Source organism: Aphelocoma coerulescens, chromosome 1 (assembly GCF_041296385.1).
Source record: "Aphelocoma coerulescens isolate FSJ_1873_10779 chromosome 1, UR_Acoe_1.0, whole genome shotgun sequence".
Classification (NCBI taxonomy): domain Eukaryota; kingdom Metazoa; phylum Chordata; class Aves; order Passeriformes; family Corvidae; genus Aphelocoma; species Aphelocoma coerulescens.
Window position 1 is genome coordinate 114,425,539 of NC_091013.1, and position 25,746 is coordinate 114,451,284.

The window sequence follows — 25,746 nt, forward strand, 5'->3', positions numbered from 1 at the left end:
TTTAGATAAGGACAGTGATTTCCAGATAATAATAGCTACTTCTGTGTTTTTCCTTCAAAGTACACATTGTAGTTGCCCACTAAATGCTGAAGTTGTATACACTCCTCTTTCAGATAACTGTTTAGGACATTTATATTTAGGTGCAAACTTTCAGACATTAATTGCTTGATGCAACTTTTAATATTAGGGATATTTTATATGCTGATGCAGAGGGGGTTTTTGGTAATATAATCAGTTTTACATGTAAGATGACCTCACAGCACAAAACACTGATTAACTAATTATATTTAGAACTATATCAGCTTAAAGACTTCTTTTTTTTCAAATATAAAATGTTTCCTTGAGTTAATGTAACAAAGGAGTTGATTTGGAGTTGTTTGGTTTGTTTGGTGTTTTAGGGAGGTTTTTTGGTTCATTTGTTTTGGTTTTTTTTTTAATTTCAACGTTTTGCTGAGGCGATTAATAACTTTTATAACCACTCTTGGGGCTTATGGATGTCTACACAGATCTGCTTTTCTTTAGTGGGATGGAAAACACAAAGAATTCTTTAGTGTTTGATAGTGTCCCACATAACATCCCTGCCTCTAAACTGGAGAGACTTGAATTTGGCAGATGGGCTGCTATGCAGATAAGAATTGGCTGGATGGTTGCACTGAGAGTTGTGGTCAACAGGTTGATGTCCAGGTGTTCTTTACTGTGAGATTGGTGAGGCCCTGGCACAGGCTGCCCAGACAAGCTGTGGATGCCCATCCCTGGAAGCGTTCAACACCAGGTTGGATGGGGCTTGGAGCAACTTTGGAGAGTGGAAGATGTTCCTGCCCAGGGAAGGGAGGTTGGAATTAGATGATCTTTAAGGTCTCTTCCAACCCAAACGATTCTATGATTCTACATCCAAAAAAACAAGTTAAAATTTTGTGAGATTCACTGCTTTTAAATTAGCTGTAGAACTTCAAGACAATTTAAATTTAGGAATTCTTTTTCAATTACAGAAGAATTTTAAAAAATAAAATATTCAGTAAACAAACCTTCACTCTTTTCCAGATGTATTCATTTAGAGGACAAGAGTCTCTTCCAACTTCCACCAATCTAAATTAGAACAACTGAAATTAAACCAAATGGCAGCATTGTAACAATGGCATAAATAAAAAAGGCTGTTAATTTTATTGCCACAGCCTTCAGAAAACTGGAGAAAATACAAGAAAAACAGAATGTGTGAAAAGCCCTGCATAATACTTCATCTTCCCGGCAGCCAAGGGTGCAATCTCAGCAGTGCTCTGAGGAATGAGCTGTGCATCATCTATTACTCCAGCACTTAAGAAAATCCGTGCATCTCAAATCATGCAGTATCCCAGATGCCAGGGATTAACAGAGGTAACTGTTTTATCCAGACTTCCGTGGGCATGAAAATGTGCACTTGTCTAGGAAACCTAACTCTGGGCAAACAATTCTATTTCAAGCTGGATGGAGGTAGCACAAGGGTTAAGAAAAACTTTACCAGCCGTTGTATTGGAGCAATCACTGTAATGCCAGTGCTCTGGGCAATGACAATCTGTTAGGTCTTTTCTAAACCCAGTACAAGCATTTGTAATGCAAATGTTAGCACGCTGAATATATCACACTGTTCCTACATCCATTGATACAAGCAAGGGGAGAAATCATGTGGCCCCATCCTCCCTCTGCAGCAGCTTGTTCCCTTTAGCTCTTGTTTACTTCCCTGTGTTTTCTCTCATCTAGTTCTAAATGTCACTAAGCACAGTGTTTTTTGTTCAGGACTAGTTATAGCATGTTAACCTATTTTCTTCCCTTTCATGTGATTTTTGACATGGTTTTGTTCAGCTGTGTTCATGGTACCCTGAGTTCAGCACTCTATGAACGATCCCCCTGTTTAGAAATTGGGAACCGGAATAACGGCCAAGAGTTGAGAGAAATTTATGGCTCAATTTCCTTGGAATATGTACGCTTGGTAAAGCACTTAGAAAAACTGGGAAACCGGGTCTCCAGCTGAGGAAGGTTCAAAGATAAAGAAGAATGGTCTAAAGGAAAATTATTATCATTTGATATTGCCATTCAGTTAGCTGCACAGAATATACAGATAAATAATAGACATACAGCCTTTTGTGTGCATCACCAACTCATTAGCTCTGGCTCACAACCATTTTCTGTTTAGAAGCCACCATAAGAATTTTACCATAGAAGAGTCGAACACCTTCAAAAACAATTTAAGCCCACCACAGCTTATTTTTCTGACTGACTTCTCATGGATGTGCTAGAAACAGGCCTCAAATTTTTTGACAGATCTGTAGAACAAATTGGAAACAAATTGGAAAGAGTTATCTAAGAATATCTACTTTTTTCCTGACAAAATCACTCCACTTACAGCTCACCATGCAAATGAACTGGAAGATTTTTCCAGTTTCCCATTGCCCTTTGTTAAAATAAACAAATACACCTCTCAGGAATAAAAGAAGTGAATCCAGTAACTTATCTTGCAAGAAATTAGCAGAAACAAATATATGACAAAGTACATTAGTCATATTCAACAGCTTAAGTCAGTTTTGAGGGCCAAAAACAAACAGAAAACTAATTTTTTTACTTATTTCTCCTTTATTTTAAATGCATATTTGAAAACTAGGATCCCACCAAATATGCAAAGTCACAGCCCTGTTCAGTCAAGGTAGACACATCTGTAAGAGCAGTAGGCATGAGATCAAATTTCAGGGGTTTTGCTGAAGTGCTGAGATAGAGTTCACAGCTTCACACTTCTAGTTCTAGAGAGACAAGAGGATAATGATAAGCGATATGACCTAAAAATTACACTGGAGAACCTGCCATGCCATGTCTGTGAGCTGAACAAAACACAAGAAAAAGGTGCTAAGTGGTCTGCACAGAGGGTGAGCTTCCATATAGTTAAAATGTCTACAAAAACCTCCTAGCGAGGGCTAGGAAATACAGTACAGACAAGAAATGCGGGAACTGATCTTGCCCAATCCCAACGTTCAGTAGCAGATGAAATTCCCATGCCAAGTGGTGAATTTGCACAGCAGTAGGAACTCACAATCCCTTTGAATTAGCACAGATTCATTGGACTGACCACTGCAGAAATAAAAAGTGAAACAGCAATGAAAAGCAGAGTTTTACCTGATACACGAACTTCAATTTTATTTCTATCCCTATGTATTTACTAGTTTAAGAAATCACTGCTTCTAAACATGAAGACAGAAAGTGTGAAGACCTATGAATACACTTTCAACAGTATCTAGCACCAGAGCTATACAGAAAATCTGAAACAGTGAAGGCTAAAGTTAAACTGACATAACCTTCACACACAGACATAAGTATAGCAGGACAAAGTTTTATCTTTAAACAGGAATAAGCAACTATTTACCATTATACCACAGGACTGAACAGCTGTTTGTGATGCTACAGTAAATTAACAACTTGAAGACATCAGTCTTGTTTGACTGAACATCACCTGTCCCTGCAATAGACTCATGCACCTAATCAGGTGATTATTAGGAAAATCCAACACTACATGTAAAGGGCTCCAACGATTAAATGAAGCACTGTTCCTCAAATTCTCTCACAGACAATCAAAGACTCAGAAACATTCTTGGTTCTGTTCAAAGTGATCCCGAAGCATGCAAGTCACTAAGAACCAGTATTCTTTGTCTACCTGGCTGCATATACTGAAAACAAAATGAAAAACAACCATTGTAGAATATGGCTTAGGCAGGACATTTAGCTTTGTACTTTACAGAGTAAAATAGTTAAAAATAGTTAAACTCATCAAAAATTAGCTTAGAGGAAAAGAAATTTTAGAAGTGATAGCATGTAGCAACTTTCCTTATTGTATTTCTAAATGTATAGAATAATTCCAGTTTGAATGGAAACAAACATGTTATTAATACCTTAAAACACCAAGGTTTATATTTCTTCCTCCAAGTATTTATTTAACATTATCATCATTTCTTAGGGAAAAAAAAGAAAAAGATACAATTCTGTTTAGCATATCAATGAAATTAGAAGGGAAGTCCTATTGAAGGACTAACTCTCCTTAATGCCCTTATTCTCCCTTCATTATGCCACTGATGTCCCATGACAACAACATTAATTTGACATGGATGAGTTATGACCCACTGTTTCTTGCACAACTCTCAGGAAGCCTAAGGCAGGGTTTTCTGCTTTGGGTATTGGGGCCAGAAGGACCATGAAGAAAACCAGTGCAATAGAAGGAGCAATTAAGCTACAGGTTGTTTTGCTCTAAGCAGTTAACCAGCTGTGCCTAATAAATTATTTGATTATACAACATCTTATAGGCTTGACGTCGATTGTAACCGTGCATAAAACTAATGTTCGGTGGCTCTGTATATTTGCTTGTGTGATTATAACTTTAATTCCTCCTGGTACTCATCAGTGCACCTGGCAATACAAAGCACTGTTGGGTTTTCCATACCAATGGTCAACATGCTCAGAGCACCTCGAAACTGTGGACTAAAATACAACAATCTTGAGAAGGAAGTGGGAGAGGATTGCTATTACTGTTTGCTGCTGAGAAACAAGGCCACTCTGATCCAGATCAGAAATGAGCAAGAGGGGGAAACTGAGGCACAGATACATTGTATGTGTGTGTATTTACAATGGACACAAAAACAGGTGAACACACAAAACACAACCCAGCAGAGGTGTCCAAGAAATTCCTGAACTAGAAGTCTGATTTTTTTTTTTTTTAAGAGATAGATAATGGAGAGCTGCTGAGGAAGGTAGTGCAAGTGCCAGAAGCAGGCTGTATACATTAGCATGGAATTCTATCTCTGGTGCAGTGCTTCACGTTTGAGAGCTGTAACTATGGACTTCACATTCCCAGTCCCACACTGACTCCATGCTACTCTGCATCCTCACAAAAGAAAGGGGAATTTGCTCTGTGCAAGGTCTTGCACAAGGTCTTGAATTAAAAAAAACCACTGTGAAGCAGCCCTCACAACCACTGCAAGTCTGAAGTTTCCCCCCCATCATGACAATCATTTCCTAAAAAATGCTGACAAATTAATCCTCTTCATCTTCTCACCTGGACACAAAGAACTGTGAACCCTGTCCCTGTTCTTTAGCTGAATGTCCCAGTCCTTCAGTGAGGACTCACAAATTGTCAAGATGACTCAGAGGACCATCACACATCACGTATAACAAAGCAGTGAATTAAGAAGACCCCCAAAAAATTCAGGCAGCAATTCATAAACTATTAAATGGAAGATTATAATAACAAATAGATGAATGCAGTCCTCCATGGATAATACATGTACAAAAATGCTAATCTTTGAGGCTAAATTATTCACAACGAATGAGTCAATCAGCCTTATTCCCTCACAGACCACTATTTCCAGGAGCTATTTATAAGTGAGACAAAATTGATGTGCTTGTATCATCTATTTCTGTACAAGGGGAAAGTGCATGATAATCCCCTTTTTATTCCCTTTATTAAGGCATTCCATGAATGTGAATGGCAACAAAAACCACAAGAACCATCTGTAATTGATACTGCAGTGACAGCTAAACTGAAACTTAGTGAATTTGGCCAACATTATAAATTTCCTTGTTCCTGATCAGGCCCTTAATAATGACATATACCATTTATCAAGTGATAGAGTCAGCAGAACTCTGAACAAAACAGCCCGTGCCAGAATGCCATTACCATCATGTAAAATACCTGTTTTACAGAGACAGTCCTTTAAACTAAAATATCTAATTCCCAGGAGCAGCTACAATCAGAAATCACTACAGCAAAAAGAAGCACATCACACAGAGTGCTCTTCCCTGACTTGCCAGCCAGCTGCATTTCCCCCAGCCACAGGATCCCCTCCTGCTTGGAGGGACTCAGATCTCTGGAACAGCACAGAGAATAATGCAAGTCCTGACAAAAGGACTTTTCTGCCAAAAGAAGGATCAACCCCTTGAGTGCAGATTCAGAACAACTTTAAGGGACTGGGACATCAGAACCCTCTGTGGTCCATGTTCTCCCTCTAAAAAAAGGCCAAGGTCCATAACTGCCATGCACACTATTTTGGCAATTCCAGCTCTATCAGGATCAAGGAGTAAGTGAACTTAGTGATGATGTTTTATAAGCAAACAGTTGCCATATTACTCACTTGAAAAGAAAAGAGAGCCATCATAGAGAGACGCATTTCCAGAACCAATTTAAAGGTTAAGCCAGACGAGTTCCCTGAATCAGGATCTAATGAGATTCCAAGGCTCAGCTCAGGAGACTTGATGCTGTATGAGCAAAGGAGAGGCTGCTCACACTCTTCTGTCACTGACAGCTGAGCCTCCCAGAAGGATACAGACACTTCGTGGATCTTGGCTACCTCGCTTACCAATGAAACATCCCAATTAACTTCTATAGGGATTATGCATCAAATTCTTGCTGAAATTATTGTGCCCAAATATCTTTCCTGGCTTTGTAGAATTGAATCCTCATTTACATGTGGCTGAGTGCCTCTCCCCATTCCTGGAAATGGCATATGTTTTATCCTAGCTGTATAAAGTGATGATGGCATTAAAGGGTTAAGAAAGAAACAGTTAAGTGTGATGTAAAAATAGAGTTTAAAGTAATAAAAAAAAATTAAATGCCTTTTAAAACAGTGAAAACAACATTAGTTTAAGGTTTTTTAAATACTGACGTTAACAAAGACAACAAAGAAAGCATAGATTCGACTAAAATCAAATGAGATTCAAAATTGCTTCCAGTGTTGGTGCTGAAAACAAAGCATGCACAAGGGTCTACTACACTGCTCTCTTGCAAGGCATAAACCAGGTCTGCAATAAACTGCTTGATGCTGTCTTGCTGGTCATAAAGCTACCAAAAAAAAAATTGAAAAAAAAGAAAAAAGGGATATAACATTTTTTATAACACTTTAGGGTCCAATACAATATAAAATATATCTTTCTGGCACTGTGTGCTTTCAGAGCAGATTCTAGTGACTTTGAGGTTTGTATACACTTTTGTCAGAGAAGAACTGAATATATTTCTTGTTGGATTGGGCCATAGGCAGCTATAGCTGTTCCCAAAGGACAGTGTAAATGACAAGCATTCTGAACCCCAGGGAAAACATAAATCATTAACAACAAGACCACGATAAGAGCTCCTTGAACTGACACTTCCAGTTTTAAGATATAGTTTTCTATTCCCTTTATATTTAAAAGAAAAATTAACTTTCCTAAATATATTAAAATTAATTTATCTTCACATGGATGCAAGAATACCATCACAACTCCACTCCATAAATGCCACCCCAAAAGACCATCTCTTTAGATCATTTCTTTGACCACATTGCCATTTTCATTGCTTCCTTCCAGGTGGCTCCTTTGGTTGTTCACCACAAACAGTGCAGGTGTATTCAAAGCTTTCCCTGGCCCATCCCAAACTCCACACCACCTCCACAACATCACAGACCATGCTGATTCCTTCAATTATTGTTAAGCTTTTAGGACACTGTTATTATTTTGCTTTTTAAAGCTTAAGATGCTTTGACAAGAATCTTTTGTTTTCTCCTTCTTGACAAAGGGTTTTTTCTAAAGCTTGACTTCTTTTTACCTTGACACCTATGCACAGACAATGTCTGAAGCTACATAAATTAATTTCTGCTTTCTTTGCACTCCCCAGTTTGTTGACATTCACATACTATTTCTTCCTATTTTTGGGACAATATATTCTCTGAGGCATGGACTGATTTTTCTCCCCCCCAGAGCTTACAGCATTCCAAACCCAAAGCAGCCATGTTTTTAGATAACAGTGTCAAACAAATAATGAACAACAATAACCTTAAGCTGGATTTTCTAGGTTTGAAAGGCATTATTTTGGAAAAAAATTACTTGTAGTGTCTTTTTCTCAAAAACCACCCCAAAAAAACCACATGTTCTCAAATCTGAACGCATTTAACCCAAGCCTTGATGTGTTAAACCTTGATGTGTAGTGAACTCCAGCTAAATTAAATATAGCAACTTCACCACTAATGAAGCATTTTTCCTGGGCAAAATACACTGTGTTTTATCTAAGAGACACATAGGGAGTACAAACAAGAATAACATTACCAGAAAGATCTTCTCTTTAGGATCAACAGATCTGGGTTACAGGCAAATTATTTGAAAACAAGTTGCTGAGGCAATATTCCATCAAAATGACTACTATCAGCCATAAACATATGGGACCCTCCAACTACCCAGGGTAATAAGTCTTGTATATTATTGCTGGGAATTCCTTCAAAGCCCAAATCATTTTCAGTTTGTAAAGCTCCCTAATTTATTTTCCATGGTTGGGAGGAATCTGCTGCTAAACTAAAAATACAGTTTTACCCCCCATTATCTCTGCACATAAAGAGTCACAGAGCTTTGGGCTAGAATTAACATGAGATAGGCTATTATGACTGCAAGAACATTTAGAAGTCCCTGTTGACATTGCAGTTTGTAATAATAAATATCCTCCCCATAATATCTTACTCCATTTTTTTCTAAACTTGATGCCTTGAGGAAGTCTTGAAACCTGTGATAAAATGCTAGCAGTACTTACCTACTTTGTTGCTAGCCTGGATTTCCTTTTCTCCCTGGGAAAAGTCATTTAAAGAAATGATATTTGCAAGCAAAAGCTCTTAAAAGTATAACCTTTGATTTCATTAATGCCCTACAGAAATATGATGTCCTACTGTACTTGATTACTGAAGCAAAACTGACTCTGCTTGTATAAAGTAATGGCACTATTTTATAGTGAAGCATTTGCTCTTCCACGAAGGAAAAACCTTGTAATCAGATGTGAAGGTTATAAAAGATGCAGTCTACAAGTCAAAAGTATCCTATTACCACCAATCAAGGTGATAATTAAGACCAGATTTCTGTAAGGAGGGGGTAGGCATTTAGGGGGCTTCACAAAGTACTGAGCTTCATGCACATAATAAACAGTTCAAAGTACTCTTACTTTATTGAGAAAATGCTGAAAGTGGCTAAAAGTAAGGTGTACTCTTGCATACATAACTATCTTACTTCATTGGGCTGGTTCTGTGCAACAGAAAAAAATTGCCTACTCACATGTACTAAGAATGTTTGGCAGTTTTTGGTTGTTGAGGATTTTTTTAGGGGTTTTGGTAGGTTTCTTTTCCCCCCAGAATTGTTCATAAATGCACTTAGGAGCAAAAAATTGAGATGAAGACAACATCCTTTATACATTCAAGGTTCTAGTTCACTAAAAGCTTTTCAGCAAACTAGAGTAACATCTCACACTTCAGGCACTACAGTATTCCTTTAACTCATTCTTGCTGGTTTTTACTTATTCATAGGTCTGTCAAGTGATTTCAGCAGATTATCAAGCAAAACATGCACATCACAAGTACCCTCTCTCAGACAATCTCAATCTCCATAGATGTCAACAAGTACTCACAAGAACAAATTAAATCAAGCCATGCTGACACACCTAAATGTGCATTTCCCTCTACCCTGTGTGCCTTGTATGATGTAAGGCTTGGAAGAGTGGCAGTCTGTTGGCAATTGATCCTTCTTAGACAGAGAAAGCAAAAAACAATTAAGTTATGAATAAGACCAACAATACACTCTCTGCTTCACATACATGCCCAGTTCAACTTAAATTGTGAACAGATGGAAAGCAAGACATTCTCCTATTTCAGATTCACTACATTCCCCTAAATCTATAAAACCATACATTTTAAAAATGAAAATGTTTAGAACTATAAACTATTTCCAAATAGTTAATCCACTGATCTTTAGCTTAGTGACTTGTTTCCTGTTTGTCACCTCATTTATTGTGGTATTATTCTTACTGGACAGCAATTCACTAAGGCCATTATTTGAAGACAGTTAATTTTCTCTTCGGAAATCCATTTCAATAATTTTACTTTCAGCATCTATAAAGGTTATTTCATACCTGTGTATTTGCTAGATATGACTCCTGATTTTCCTCCTATGAATGAGGTATTTTTCAGTTCTCATGAGCTTTCCACAAATGTAGCTGGGAAGTTGTCTAATCTGCAAGGTGAGGACAAGATATACTGTATAAAACACAGGTTTTTATATGCTTGCACAAATAAATAAGAGAGATTTCTTTTTTAACAAAGCAGGCAAATGAATTTGAGCTCATTTGAACCCTCTAGAACTGCAGCACTGGAAGAAACCTCCACCATCTTACAGCTACAGCATTTCCCTGATTGCTCCTCTTCACCTTCTTTGTCCTCTTTCCTAGGACTCTCTTCATTTATTCCTACCATTTCCAACTCCTTACTCTTCAAAAATTTACACCCCCCTTTTGTGCCAGCCACCACCCCTCACCTGCTCCTTTCTGCTTCGCCTTTTTCCAATCCTCCCAGGTTTTGTGGCTCTGGCCTGTATTTCCATGCCCTCCCCACCATGGAGGGCACACTCCCATTTCCAGATTCCATTACTAATGAACGCAATTCGAGATAACAGGATGACACACGGGCAGACTTCAGCAGAGCCACCCATTTAACACCGCCACAGCATTCCCCTGGTACCACTGCAGATCTGGGTGTTGGGGCAAACTGCAGCCTGAGCTTCATTCAGAGCTGCAATTTTCTCCCTGCTTTTTCCTTTCTGCCCTCCTCCAAGCTCAGCCCACCTTCACATGACTAGGGATGAAGTCACGTTGCCTTTAGCACAACTCACAAACTCCTACATGAGTAAGTAGTTTGATTCCTGTGGGGCTCCCCCAAGATAAGGTAAAGCACGGTGGATTTTGGAAAGTGGCCCCTTGCTGAGGTACACTTCTCCTCATAACTTTATTTTACACGTAAAGTGCTGTGCATTTCATATAGCAATACATTTATACACTCTTTGATCATTTAACTTTCTCAGGCCTCTGTAATTTTCAACTTTACCACTTCATTCTTCACTACACACAGCCTCATTTAATTTCCTTATATCTGCAGAGCAGGAATTAGACAGGCCCAGAATAGATCAAACAGTGCTGAATTTGGGTCATTATCCACAAAGCATCCCAAGACAGCCTGCCTTAGCTGTCAGTGAAAGTTCACTTGGAATGTTTTATTCACACTAGAAAAGGAGATAGGGAAAACTAGTAACCTTCATTAGACCAGAAAACTTAAAAAGATTTAAAGCATAACCTCAAGAGCTTCTTCAGGACTCACATGTCTGGAAGCTCACCTCTCCTTTTTCTCCTGAGAGCATAGTCAGGAAAGGATTTTTTTTTTCAAATCAGACACTTTACTATTCTAAAGAACAGTGAAGGCATCAGTTTGTAAGGGTCTCTTCATAGCAACCATTTCATCTGACCACCTGAACATGCTTAGATTTAAACAGACTGAACCTCATCACCTGGTTTAAATTAACTGTGTGCTTAAATACCCCAGCACACCAATGCTAGAGCAGCTTATCTACACCACTAAAAACAAACCCTCCCTCCCTTCTTTTTCTAAGTACAACTCTGGAACAATGAACACCAGCTTTCCTCCTGTTAATCAGTTTTTGTTATCCATTCATTTTTCATACTTTGACTTGGAAGTCTTCATTTCCAAATTAATACAGGATATTGTATCATCCTTCCAAAACAGTTTTTGTGACCCAGTTTCACTGTAAATCCAACAAACAGGAAATGCACTGTCCCTGCCTTGGTTTGCTAGTGATATTTGCATACAGTCACTAAGGACAGGTTGTTTATTCCATCTGATTGATTTTTAAAGTTTGTCTGTCACATCAAAAAGTAAGATTTTTTTTTTACATTTTGATTGGTGATTAGATTCTAAACCAAGTTAGAATCTAAAAGAAACACTGATATTTAAACATTATGAATTTAAAAGATAAATTCAAGGGCTTCTCTTATCACTGCTACCAATACCTACAATATCATCCCAGCATTCAGCCTTATAACACAGAAAAGTAAGACTTGGCAAGCAATAGCTCAGACATACTGTATTTACTGCAGTCATGAAGCCCACTATGGACATCTTTGTTTATCTCATCACAATTAAACATTCATGAAGAAATATTATGGAAAAATGCATTTCTGGCCTCATAGCTAATTAGCACAATTTAAGAGTACCTCGTAGTTAGTCTGCCCAGTCTCTCTCTCAAGGAAAGTGGGGATCTGAATCTAAATTACAAGTGCTCTCCTCCCCCTCATCTGTGCATTTTCAAAACCAGGATTCCAGTCTTGCTTACTAACCCATGCCTGATTGATCTGACCTAACAAAGAGTACAGACATACAGGGATAAACTTGTAAAGTGCATTTTATTTACCTTGCCTCACGGAGAATCGCTAAATTTCCACAGTTTCTATGTCATCACACATGGTCTGGATTTCAGCCCAGAACAATCAATGAAAAATAACTAAAGAGACACACACAAAACAATGAAAAGTTGCTATTTACAACAAAATCGGTGTTTTCAGAAAATCAAGGAATACTGACACCAAGCACATAGTCTGTACCTTCCTACGTCCACATACATCCTTACACTGCTATTATAATAATCTAATAGATTGTTTCTCCATGCAAGGTTATAAAAGTGTGGTTTATTAGGGTACTGCAACCATAAACTTACAATTGTTTCACGGGTTGAATTTATACCTAGCCATCAAAATGCATTACTACATTCCAATCACTTCTTTTTTTCCTTGCAAATTAACATAATCCCCCCCAACACTTCAAAGTAAGTGAAGTTACATCTAGCTGGTATTCAAACCTACAGCTCTGTCTTTTTTAATAAAGGTCTTCTTTTTATTTTCTAAGGGCATGATGCATATGTAGGTAATAGCCAATGATGAAACCACAGCTATGTTATAAACTACCTTATTAAAAATTAAGGATTGTAATTACACACTGAAACCCAAGAAAATTATTATTCCTTTTTCCATACTCTTGCGCACAGCGGTGCTTGTGACCTCAGACAAAGGCATATCCTAGAAAACTAATGTGTAATCAGTTCTCCAGACTCAGCAATGGCTTGGGGTGAGGGCCCAGAGCCGGGATGCTCCTGAACAAAAAAATCCTGAACCCCACAGTTCATCTGTCAGGGACAGGCAGTGATCCCACAGTTTAATTGTGTGTTTAATTGTGACCTGTACCCAAATCCTTCCAGATGCCGACGCACCAGGTTTCCTTATAGAAGCTTGCTGAACTCCCATAGTACCTGTGTACACACGGCATGGATTTCAGCCTAGAAAAAACGGTGAAAAGTAAGTAAAGGGACACATGAAAAACAGTGAAAACTTGCTATTTCCAACGAGACCAGTGTTTTCAGAAAACCAAGCGGCGATCCCGGAGAGCACCACGCTGCCGAATTAACTTTTAATATGTTTGCATTTTAATCTTTAATAATTACACGTACAAGAAGAAAACCCAAACCACCGAGCGGGGCAGGGAGCCGGGACATCACCGCCCCGTCCCGGCTGCGGGCGAGTGCCCAGGATGGCCGGGTGGGTCCCGCAGCGCCTCTCCCGCGGCTCGGGGCGGCCAAACGAGGGCGGCCAGACACCGAAACCTCGCAGGGAGAAAGAGAAACCGCTCCCGGAGCCGCTCCCGGAGCCGCTCCCGCAGCCCCGCGCCTCCCCGGGGCCGGAACCGGCTCCAGCCCCGGCCCGAGCCCCGCAGGGTGGGCGGGCGCAGCGCGGAGCCCCGGCCCGGCCCCGTTCCGCCCCTCGGCGCCGGGAGGCGGAGCCGGCCGGGCGATCGCGGCCCGGCCGCTTCCTGGTCACCGGAGCAGGAGGCGACAGGAGCCCGCCGAGGCGGCTGCGGGGGTCCGGCGGCTGCGGGACCGGCTGCGGGACCGGCTGCCGCCATGGCCTCGCTCTTCAAGAAGAAGACCGTGGACGGTGAGTGGGAGCCCGGGGAGGCCCCGCCGCCCCCTGGCAGCGGCCGCCCCCAGCCCTCGCTCGACCCCGGGCGCGGGGCTGCTCCCGGCCGGGGCTCCGGAGCATCGGGCGGCCGGCGGCGGTCGCGGCCTCGGGCCCCGCGTCCCGGCGGAGCGGGAGCCCGCAGGGAGAGGAGCAGGAGAGGAGCAGGAGGCCCCGGCCCGCCCGCCGTGACTCACCGGCGGCGCTCGGGGAGAGTCCCCGGGCCGGGCCGGCCCTGGCACAGCGGGGCAGGGGATTCCCGGCGCACCGGCAGGGCTGGGAGCCGGGCCCGGCGATCCCGGGACGTGGATGAGGGAGGAGGAGGAGCTGGCAGCGAGGGAAACAAAACAGGCCCGCCGGGAGTTGCCGGGGCCCAGGGGGAGCCGGGACGCGAGCGGTGCCGCTGTGCGGGAGCCACGTCCAGGCTGCGGGAGCCGCCACCGCCCGGCCTTGCGCTCCGCGGGGGTGTGGAAACAACTTGGTCTTGGCTCTGTGTAGCCAGTCTGGCTTTCCAAAATGCTTAAACTTCGGCAGGAATAACGATCCCCAAAGTAAAGCCCTAAAAGATGCCTTACCTGCCAGCAGGCCCCTGGACGATGCTCAGCTGTCCACATGGTCGTGCGCCAGGGTTGGGGAGCCCCAGGTCTGGCTCTCTGGCATTTTGGGTGGGTGCCCCGTGTCAAATCTGGTGGGTCGGCGTTTGAAAAGGGCTCGCAAAAAATGACGCTGCTCATCAACCAATTGTGTCACCGGAGGGGAACACGCACAGGTCCCACCTGGCTCTTGCCATTTTAGATGCGGCGCCTGCCTGAGAAGGGAGGAAGGGGAGTTGGTGCTAAGCTTCCATGACCAAGGAAAGATTGCAGGAGCCAGGTCAAGCCCTGCTGGATGTCCCTTGTCCAGCCTGTTTTAAGGAATGGAGGTGCTTCCTCCTTGTCCTGGTGTGTGCGTGTGTGTGACGCCAGCGTGACACACAGGAGTGGCTGCTGGCAAAAGACTATCTCAGAATAACCTGTCGTATTCTGTCTGCTCGATTAACTAGGGATTTGCCTCAGTTATCAGAGAAACAAGAACCAAATTCTCATCTTGGCCTTCACTTCTAAAAACAGATGAAAGGGTCAGTAACTGCAGATAGTTGTTTTCAGTTTATTGCTGAGCTACTATGGGGAATCAGAAACCACAGAAATAAGCATTGTGCTCACCCTTATTGTTTCCTGACTTAAGTACTGTTCTTGTTTGTTATCACCTTGAAGTTCCTACCTCTCAAGCTCACTATGCTAAGGATTTTTTTTAATAGTGTAGTTAGAAAAGCCAGTCTTGTATTTAGCTATTAAGCTTTTTCTTTCACCAAGTGCAGCTGTGCAAGTAATATGCATTTATCTACCTTCCAAATTACTTGCCTGTAGCATTTCCAGAATGATTTTCACTTTGCCTGTGTGAAGAATGCAGTTATATTCTGTGCCATCTTTCAGTTCTCAGTTATTGTCCACTGAAAAGTCTGCATCTCCCAAGGATGCTTTTTGTGTAGTACTCACAGCAGTGGTAGCATTGTAAAAATGTGTCATTTTCACAGTTGTTGTTTTTTTTTTAATATATATTTCTTTGCCCAATTACTGGGAAAATCTCCATCAAAGTTGGAAGAGGAAGTGTATATTCTGTCTTTAAAATGCCACTGGAGGTTTGGGGTGGTTTTCCTAATGTTGAAACAATTTCAGCAATGGGTGTTTTACAGTATTTCTGGTTTTGGAAATGAAGAGTGTGAATGCGTCTCTCTGTTTGCAGAAAAATTGCCCCAAACCTTAAAAAATGGAAAGGGTGGCCTGTGGTTCTAGACAGAATTTATCCTTTAATTCTGTAACTCTGCCTGTATGTATTGATTCTTATTGCTTCAAACTTTGTAGATACAATAGCAGTGCCCTGCCATGATGTTACTGTGGATCAGAAGAAAGAGCTCTAAACAAATTCACGTGAGAGTCTGCTGCTTTCAAACTCCCAACCAAGTGCAGACACAGAATAGGAGTAGATGAATCTCCCCTAGATAAAAACTTCTTTCCTCTATGAAGGTCAGAGGATGCTGAGTCAGATGCAGACCTGCTGCTCTGCCTTTGCCCAGGTGAATCACACCCAAGCAAGTGTTGTAAGTCCTATCAAAAGTTAGTTGCAACTAGCATGATTGATGCCTGGACTGTAAACAATACTTGCTTTACTAAGAGGATGTTACCAGTAAATAATTTTTAATAGTACAGTGCACAAAACTCCTATGAAGGATGATAGGTTTCACCTATCAAGCTTTGCTGGCTATGTCAGTTGTCAGGAGACTGAAAATTGTTATAGAAGCCCCCACTTTCATATCTTACTATTCTTAAGCATCTCCTGATTGAAAAGGTTCAAACACTGTTGCTTTATAGTCTGACTTGAAGAAGGGCTCCACAGATGTGGAGGAGAGGAAACTCCCCCAGAGTAGAATAAGGACAGAGAAGAGCAGGATCCGGGACTTGCACCGGGGATTATTTTCACTGTTTTAGTGGAGCTGGGAACTCCTCACCTGCTCTGAGATCTCATAAATCAAGGTTCCTTCAGCTGCTTTACCTGTTGCAGTTAGGCCTGGCTGGAGGAAAAGCAGTGGGATGGCAGTGAACATGATACTGCTGAGTTAGTGCTGGACTTGCAGGAAAGTGTGTGTACAACAGATGTCCTACCGTGGGGTTAAGGCTCTTGCTGTGGTTATGGTGCAAAGTAACATCCTAGGTAAAATAGCTTTTTTTTTTTTTAAACACTGCTGTCACGATGATGTTACATACACCAAACTGTATTTTGCTAATATTTTCTATCTCTGAAATGCTGACACTTCACTCTGAACAAAGGGAGGTGTCAAACATGCTGCTTGTCTACACAGTGCTTAGCAGATGTTTATGGAGTATGAAAACTTTGCCCAGCTATCGATATTTTCTTTCCAGATATAATAAAGGAGCAAAATCGAGAGTTAAGAGGTACACAGAGGGCTATAAGCAGAGATAGAGCAGCACTTGAAAAACAGGAAAAACAACTGGTAAGTATGACAGAGAACTTCATTTTGCTCTTCAAAACATGCACACGTGATAGAGAACTTGAAAAGTTTTAAAGATACAAATCAATGCATAATAATTGAATACTAAAAAAAGTTGTCTTCCCATTTTCACTTCTCAGTTATTAAAATTGTGTTGGAAAACATTTACTGTCTAAAAGCAATTCTCAGCCTTTGGCACAGGAAAATCCTGAAACAATGTGTTTAGATTAAATAACCACATTGGTTTTTCCCTACAATTCCTGGCATTCTCTATCCTTCAGAATTTTTTTTTTCTAAAAGGTTTATAAATCAGTGGTCTTGGGGTGAAAAAATTAAAAGAAGTGCTATCACACGTTGCCATGACTTTCCAGTGGGAGAGAATACTTGAAAAATCATAGAATATCATGAATACCCCATAGGGTTATTTCCATTCATATAGAACTTCCCTAAAATTAGCTAATAACAGTAGCACTGTTGCCCAAATTAAGATCTATTCAGAACTTACTGTGTGTGAGCTTTCAAGTACTCAGTGGCTGAATGCTGCACCTGTGTGGCACTATAAGAGGAGAAATGGATGTGCCAGATGGTGGGGTTTGATGCATGAAGAATGCTCAGATTGTGGGAAAAGCTGTGTGAATCCAGCCAGTTCCAGCAGCTACTGAGGTGGTGTGGTTCATGGCAGCAGGTTGCATGAATACCAAGAGCTGGGAATAATAAACTAAAAGATCAGAGAAACTGTTTCTGAGAGCCTTGGACATGTAAGATATAGTAGGTTGCTCATGAATAAGGCATTTTTCCAGTATGAAATATTCCAAATCTGTAAATAACCTTAACTTTAGTGAATATTTGGGCTGAAGTGTTGATTACCTACCACACTAAGTGGTTTCAGAAATGTTGGATTTCTGAGGAGAAGAAGAAAGGAGCAGTGAAATATGTCTTTGAAAAAGTTAAAATTTGCTGCCTGAATGAGAGGAGCAATGGACAATAAATATTAATTTTCAGTGTCAGATCAGGTGAAGAAGGATCAGGGGCTTATCAGTCGATCTCAGAACATTTCATTATGTGCTTTCTCTAGAAAGACCTTTTTTCCCCTTAATTTTAAGGTACTACTCTAAGAAAACCCAGTTATGTTAATTCTATGGATAAAAATCCCTTAATATATGCAGACAGTTCAGTAACCTGATACGACTGTATGAATTTTCATTTTTTTTTCCCCAGAAGAGCAAAACTGACTTCAATAAACTTGCCCCAAACTTCTCAAAAACAAATAATGTATCCCAAATTTACCCAAATTCATTTTAATTAAGAAAAATCATCTGTATATAGGGTTTGATTTCTGCAGGTGGATTATCTGCAGTGATTTAGCAATGGTTTGTAAAACTATTTTTTGCTTTAAAAATCAGGTTATAAATGCTATGTAGGTCTTTCAACTTACTGAGAAAATCCCTATTTTCAAATGTTTGCTGTTAAAACGATAGGGTACAAATTAATCCCTCCAACCTTCACAGCATTTTAGGTACAAAAAAGAAAGGAAATATTATTCTGGTGATGTTATAGGAATTTTCGTGGCTTCTGTGATCTACTTTCCAAGAGCACAGCTTCTGTTTCAGGCCTCTTACATTTGAACAGTCTTATGCTGCTTCTTTGCCACTCTGTACCTTCCTGGATTAAAAATAGTGTGTATGACATACCCTTTAAAAATTATGAATCTGCAGAGATTTTGTGCCAGAGCCATCTCTGTAATAAACTTAACTATGAACTTTTCTGGTAGTCAGGGTAATGCAGTGGGTCAGTTTATACCTGCCTTTATGTTCTGCATGTCCTGGTGACTAGAATTTATCTTTTCATAGCTTCTTGTAAATGCAGTTTTCTGGATTGCCAGTGCACATAAAGTGAAGCAACTGCATACCTTTAGCTGGCATATTCTCCTGAAAAATCCAGGATAAAGCTGGTCTTTAAAAGCTGCTTTTACTTAATGGTAAAATCAAAATGGACAAATGAACATCTACAGAAAACTGAGCCACTGTGGCAAGACCTCCTTAAAAAGGTTGTTAAGGAAAAAGTGGTTGCAAAGTTTACATTACCAAGTCACAAAGTGTGCCAAGAAGGCACACTTTGAAGAATGCCAGCTGACAAGATTATTTGTGTCAGGCTTTTTCCTGGTACCTCTGGGCTAAACAGATTGTTATTTCTCTTTGAATTGACAGATTGGGGTTTTGTTTTGGTTTTCTAAGACACAAGGGTCTTTCTTACAGCATAAGCACATGTTAAATTATACCACTTTCATTATTAAGTCCAGCTAAATTATGAGGGTAAACAGCCTATAATTATTGGTCATCTAACTTTATCTACTTCTTCCCCAAAAAGGCTGTGAGGCTGAAAAAGTGTTGAAAAGAACTCTCCATTTCTTACATGAGTGATGTTTGATTGCAAGAAGTCAAAGTTGATTAGAGTCATGGCACCAGTAGTTGACTGGACATCACAATTCCTTCACTTTTTGGGGCTTTTTTTGAAGTGTGGCTCCCTATCCAGATATGGAATTGAATGTGCACATAGAAGTGAACGTGACATCATGCAGAAATTGAAGTCTTTGGGGGAACTGTGTGCTACCACACTATAATTCAGTTTTATTGAGTTTATTCCTTGTGGTCAAATCATACCAGCATGACATTGATTCTGCTGAACAGCCTTGTTAAAAAAGCAAGGAACTATTTATATGACTTAAAATGTCTTAAAAGATACAAGAGAATAGTCAACTTTTGAATTTAATTATTAGTGGTAAGGCTTAATTATAGTCTTTGCATGCAGGAAAATTCTGCAGAATTAATCCCACACCTTTTTCCACAGGAACTGGAAATCAAGAAAATGGCTAAGACTGGTAACAAAGAGGCCTGCAAAGTGCTGGCCAAGCAGCTGGTGCAGCTGCGGAAGCAGAAGAATCGAACCTATGCTGTGAGCTCCAAAGTCACTTCCATGTCCACTCAAACAAAGGTCATGAACTCCCAGATGAAGATGGCAGGAGCTATGTCAGCTACAGCCAAAGTAAGGCACTACAAGACATTCTCTTATATTCAAATGGAGCATATGGTTGCAAAAATTGTGTGATTTTGTGCAATTGCAGGGATAAAAGTCACTGCCCCAAGTGGTGGTGAGGATGCAGTTGAGAAATGAAATTTGGGTTTATATTATTAAATTTTTGTTTAGTCAGTCCAGCCACATAGCACCTACATACTTTCTTGGGCTAGACAGCTGTCAAATGTTTACATGATAAAAATAAATTAATGCCAGTGAATGAACTCTTTTAGTACATAAAAACCCCAGTCCCTGCTGCTACAGTGCCTTGCCTGTATATATTGTCACAAGCAGTTTTTACTGGGAAAAAGTAGGTCATGATTCGTCAAGAAATCAAGGCAGTGTGTCACAATAGCTTTATGGCCTTTGAAAAAAGTAGGTTTTTGGATCTAAAGTTCCTAAAAAAATCTAATCTGGAGTTTGCTGTCATTCTCTCTGTGCTCTCTCTGGAAATAATATTGCATTAAGGTTTCTCCCAAATCTCATCTCATGAAAGAGTGAAAAATCTCAGTTTTCCAAGTTAGATGTTAACTTTCCTCTATTTCCCTGAATTGATGAAGAGGGATTTGGCTTTTGGCAAGGAGGACTGTTCAGCTCAAGGTGCAGGAAGGAGAATTAATATGCATCACTGTAGACCAAGCTGCGCTTTGATCCCAGTCCAAGTTAAATCCAGTTAAACACAGCAATGCAACTTGGTGTAGAAAGGAATTACCACAAAGGCTTTGTGGTCAGGTGCCCTTTAGACACAGCATGAGGGCAGATTCCAGCCATGAAGTGATACAGAGTTGTGGCTCTGCAGCAAATTTACAAAGGGGACTTGTCTGACTGATCAGGTTCAACACCTTACTCAGTATTCCAACAACACTGCTCATGTGAACAATGGTCTTGCTTTTTAATTATTACATGGGTGACTTGTTTTTATCTATGCTAGATCTTAGATTAACTTTCTCAAAACCAAAGCATCACTGAAGTAGTTATGAAGATTACATCAGTAGGAAAAAAAAAAAAAACAAAAAAACACAAAAATATTTTTTAAAACTTACCCAGCATTCAGAAAATTGTGTTTTTTGAAACACAGCTGGTACTTTTATGGCCTAGTTTGTGTAACATGATTGGAGAGGAAGATCTTAAATTCCTTTGGTCACTTTTAAAGTGAATATTTTGCCTTATCAATGCGGGAAGGTTAAAGAATTGTTAATCTCATAAAACCATCAGTGAAAATGTATGGGATCAGTTGCCTTAACAAGCAAGGCAAATATGTGAATGCAAAGCTTTCAAAGTACTTTCAGTATACTTTTTAGCATGTATGGTGCTAATCTTGGACGTGGTAAAGTCCAATTAAGGTACCTGTTTATTTTAATCATGCATCCAACCCTTATTTTCTGAAGTTATACAAACTCTCTATTGATGCAGAAACTTTTGATGTCCATTTATAACTCTTGTAAAAGAATTCTAGAGAGCCAACACCCTGCAAGTCCAGGACAACTTTTTAAATTCAAATAACGTGACCATGAGCAGTGTTTGAAATTCAAGTAACATTAGAATTCAAGAATACATTATCACTTTGAACGAACTCAGACATGAAGGCAGAAGACCTGTGAAGCCAGTAGTGGCTGCAGTAGCTTGATTATTAACCAAGTAGCTGCTGTATTTCACCAAGTCTTTTATCTTGTCAAAGATGGTTAAATTTTACATTTGAATTGCACATGCCTGTATTTAGATTCTGATATCCCACAGTAACTTGCTTTTTAGGAAAGAGGGAACTATCCCATAGCAGTGCCTGCAAAGGCAGTGCTGCACACCTGTAGTAAAATGGGTGAAGTTTATTTCATTCTCACACCAAGATCTCTACCCATCACACCCTAAGCAAGTACTTCCTCAATACTTCACTATTTTCTTTTCAGAGAAAAGTAATTTTTCCATTAAATTGTAACATAAAGAAACAATTTAGGGCCTGTCCTCCAGTGATGGTACAAATAAATGGTCCTTTCTGAATAAGTACCTGCAGCCATTTACTTCTTTAAGGTCTGTAACCCTCAAGTTAGGAAATGTTCTCCATTCTTTTCATTCAGATCAGTCGCATTTTTCCTAATACAAGGCCAGGGAAGGGTCATGGTGCAAGAAAGATACACACATTTGTAAGTCTGTCTATTGGGGCACTAGATAGTAATACTTCTTACTAAGTGCAGGCTGTACTATTGATCTGTCACTTATCTACGGTTCTCATGGGATGTAAAGAGTCAAGGAAAGTGGAATTTGGGCTGAAAGGTTTTTCTTAATGAATGCATTGCTATTTACTAATGTCTCATTGTATGATTTAAGAGTTTTTTCCATATTAATAGACAATGCAAGCAGTTAATAAGAAAATGGATCCACAAAAGACACTACAAACTATGCAGAATTTCCAGAAGGAAAACATGAAGATGGAAATGACTGAAGAAATGAGTAAGTTCTGCACTGCAGGGAACAGCTGGCTGCTCTTGGCAGGGGAGAACCAGCCTAGAAACACTGATGTTTGAAGTTTATTTCTATAGTTAATGAGACTGACAGCAAAACTGTAGAGCAAACAAAACAATGTACATCTGAGCAGGGAGGCTAAGCCTCAGACTCTTTAGAAGCTCTAAGTATTAAATCTGGAATATTCATCATGTTTTTAGAAAAAACATACTGGAGGGGAATAGGGTTTAAGAGTAGTTCAAGGCCTTGATTGCCTAACTAGTAGGGAGACTTGAAAAATTGCTTTAAGTGGACACAGTTTAGTTAGTGATAATCACAGCTGTCTGCACACGGTGGTATGATATGGCTCTGTCTCCTTTTTCCTAAATTAAGCCCCAACCAACTTCTTGAGGAGGCAGTAAGTTTCTTGTTCCTGAGTGCATGTGTTCACTGACAGCTAATTCCTGGTGTTGCTCTCAGTCTCCTCCCCATCCCAATTCCTGCCCCTTTGTTGGTCATACTGAGTAGCATGGACTCAAACCAGTACTGCTGACCAAGATGGAAGCACCTCAACTGCACACGTCATCTGAGTAGTTAACTTTGCAACATATACTTGGAGGAAGAAGAGGAAGGGGATTTTTATGAAACTGTAGATGTTTTGCAGAAATGTTATAGTATGGGAAGACATACAGCAGCTGAACTCTTTTGGTGAAACTAAACATTTATAAAAGCAGCCATGCCTTACCCTGTTGTTGCCCTGGCTGTGCTCACAGGCTTTGCAAGGCAGAGCTAAGAAAGTCTCTCTAACATGCAGGTGCTTTCTGCTGGCATCTTACCCAGGGGTATTACTGCTGTGTTCTGGGAGGGTACTAGATGGTACTAAGTTTTTTGTTTAATGCAGTCTGGATTATTTTTTTCTTTCTTCTAAGTTAATGATACTCTGGATGATATTTTTGATGCTTCTGATGAAGAGGAAGAAAGCCAAGATATTGTTAACCAAGTGCTTGATGAGATTGGAATTGAAATCTCAGGCAAGGTATGGCTATTTTTGCACAGCTCATGTGCTTTTTCCCCTACATTCCATTTTTAAAAATTCTAGAAGTCAGCTTGTCATAACCTGCATTATTCTGACTGAAGAAAACTTGTGTCTCCTTCTAGATGGCCAAAGCTCCCTCAGCTGCCCGAGGGTTGCCATCTGCATCGGCATCGACCGCCACCACCATATCGGATGAGGAGATTGAACGCCAGCTCAAAGCCTTGGGGGTGGATTAACTCATCCAATTCAGAGTCTGCCTGCTGAGTGTTCAGCTCTAGTCACATGTACAGAGTGCAAATACTCTTTCAATGCAACTGATTTCTAGGAAAACTCTGAAGTCTCAGAAATGACAACTTGAAGATCAATTTGCAGAGAAAAGTACATTTTTTGTCCATTGCATGGAGTCTTTTTGACTCTGGACCAACCAGGGGTGTAGTTCTAACAATAAGTTCACTCATACCTGATCCAGATCTGTCCTTTGGATTCAAGTTTTCTTCCATCTCAGTTCCTGATCTATCTCTAGAACTGGCTATTCTGTGGCTGGTGATGCCACTTCCTAGGACAGCACCTATGTAATATTTATCATTATTACAAAACTATTGCTAAAGAAACATTCTTAGTCTGTCATCTCTTAGCACAAACAAAACTTCACCTTGGGTCTTAGTTGGAAACTATCTTTTCCATGAGAAATAGCTTTGAGAGTAGCAAACTTAGGCAGAAAGAAAAAAACATTTTATGTATTCCTTTGAAATTCCTGTAGCAGCTTTTGAGCTGATGAAATAATAGCTCATTATTCTCATCAGAATGGAAGGATACACTCCTTGTGCAAATAATTTTTTTGGAAGAGGAATTACATTTGTTAGTGAACTTTGTTGCATGAAAGGCACTGATTGAACTCTACTGTACTGTAACATAGCTGGTTTCAACAGAATTGCTGTGCCTTTATGTATATAAATCTTGTACCTTTGTGGTTTTCTTTTAGAATGAGTCTTTGGAAGGTGAGTAAACTTAATTAAGATGGTTTCACAAAATGCTTTGGTGAGACCTCTGTGCACACTTGATGGGACTCAGTGCTGAAGTGGAGAGATGCACTCATTCAGAAATGCAACTTGTGCACTTGCAAAAAGGACATTGCCTGAAGCAACATTTGTATATATTTTACAGTATTTCTTAATGGAAGATAACTGCATAATTGTATTGTTTGCTAAGATGCAACTGATCACATTGATAAACTAAATCTAAGTATCAGTTTTGAGAACAATTTTGGATCATAAATGATAACTACTTGTCTGAACACTAATAAAAGCGTTCTGGTTCTGTGAAGGTTTTTCTATGGTCTCTGAACTGCATCAACACAATTCTAGCTTTAATTGAAATATGAACTGGGCTAAGGAATAAGAACTGTTGATACTTGAAATCGACAAAATGAGAATGCAGTTCCCAGTTATTACTCCCTACATGGTGTGATATTCCTCAGCCCTGACTCTGCTGGAGATATTTACCCCTCTGTGCTGGTTTAGTGGTGCTCCTCATTGAACAGAAACAACTACCATCTTGGTTTTAAAAAGAGAAAAGCAAAATACCTCCCAAAAGCAAAACCAGGATAACTGGAGGCAACAAACTTCATAAAGAGACCTTGCTGCTAGACAAAGTGTAGCAGGAAACCTCAGTGAATCTACTGTTGTTGCACCATCTACTGTTTAGGACTGAAGTCAGCAGAGAAAGAGAATTCATAGGAGAGCCTTCCTCAAGGTTTTGGCCTAGAATTTCAGGTGTTCTTTCTCTTTCAAAGAAATAATGGACAAACTGAATCTGTCAGGTAGTGGGTAGGAATGTGTAAGTTAATATATTGCATATATCCAATACGAGGTGATTTTTTTTTTTACAAGTTATTTTGTAAAAATCCAATAAAAGGCTTTTTATTCCACAATGAGTTTGTCCTCTCTAGGGTTAGTCTTACACATCTGTCTCTTACTAGGCTTTCTTTGTGAGCGCTGATAAATATTTCTTTGAGCTATAAAGTACCATAATATTTACTGTAGTTGCCTGTGGGCCTTTGACTCAACATTCAGTGAAGACTTGTTCAAGTTTGCATTCCCCTGTCTGGAACCTCGTGCCCAAGTACTGCTCTGTGGCACTGAAAGAGGAAAGAGAAATCATAATGTGAACACGGGGATAAAATGTTACTGGCTGATTGCAGTGCGGTTGAACACCAAGGCTTGTGTCCTTTCTGAATGAGGTGTGCACTTGATCCTTGTAGTAACTGTCAAAATTGGGCATAATTCCATTATGAGTTCT

At 40.1% G+C, this 25,746-nt stretch overlaps 1 protein-coding gene and 1 long non-coding RNA gene across 7 annotated transcripts in view; one reads left to right on the plus strand and one right to left on the minus strand.

The window, feature by feature from the left end:
- The window catches only part of LOC138115175 (uncharacterized), a 58,235-nt gene extending 45,056 nt beyond the window's left edge, over positions 1-13,179 (minus strand). For 2 of the 6 annotated variants that reach the window (XR_011153090.1, XR_011153120.1), the window contains exons 1-2: positions 10,321-10,549; positions 9,920-10,020 (exon numbers count right to left, since the gene is read on the minus strand). This is a non-coding gene — a long non-coding RNA (uncharacterized lncRNA). Of the gene's footprint in view, positions 1-9,919; positions 10,021-10,320; positions 10,550-11,132; positions 11,277-12,264; positions 12,355-13,116 lie in introns of those variants that run through there. The other 4 variants (XR_011153114.1, XR_011153096.1, XR_011153108.1 and 1 more) reach the window with 4 other exon arrangements.
- Positions 13,180-13,678: 499 nt separating this feature from the next.
- Positions 13,679-25,378, plus strand: CHMP2B (charged multivesicular body protein 2B). The gene is made up of 6 exons (XM_069025121.1): positions 13,679-13,837; positions 16,816-16,907; positions 19,752-19,946; positions 22,319-22,421; positions 23,342-23,448; positions 23,571-25,378. Exons 1-6 carry the CDS (start codon positions 13,804-13,806, stop codon positions 23,682-23,684), a joined length of 645 nt encoding a protein of 214 aa, XP_068881222.1. The 5' UTR covers positions 13,679-13,803; the 3' UTR covers positions 23,685-25,378.
- Positions 25,379-25,746: the final 368 nt, after the last annotated feature.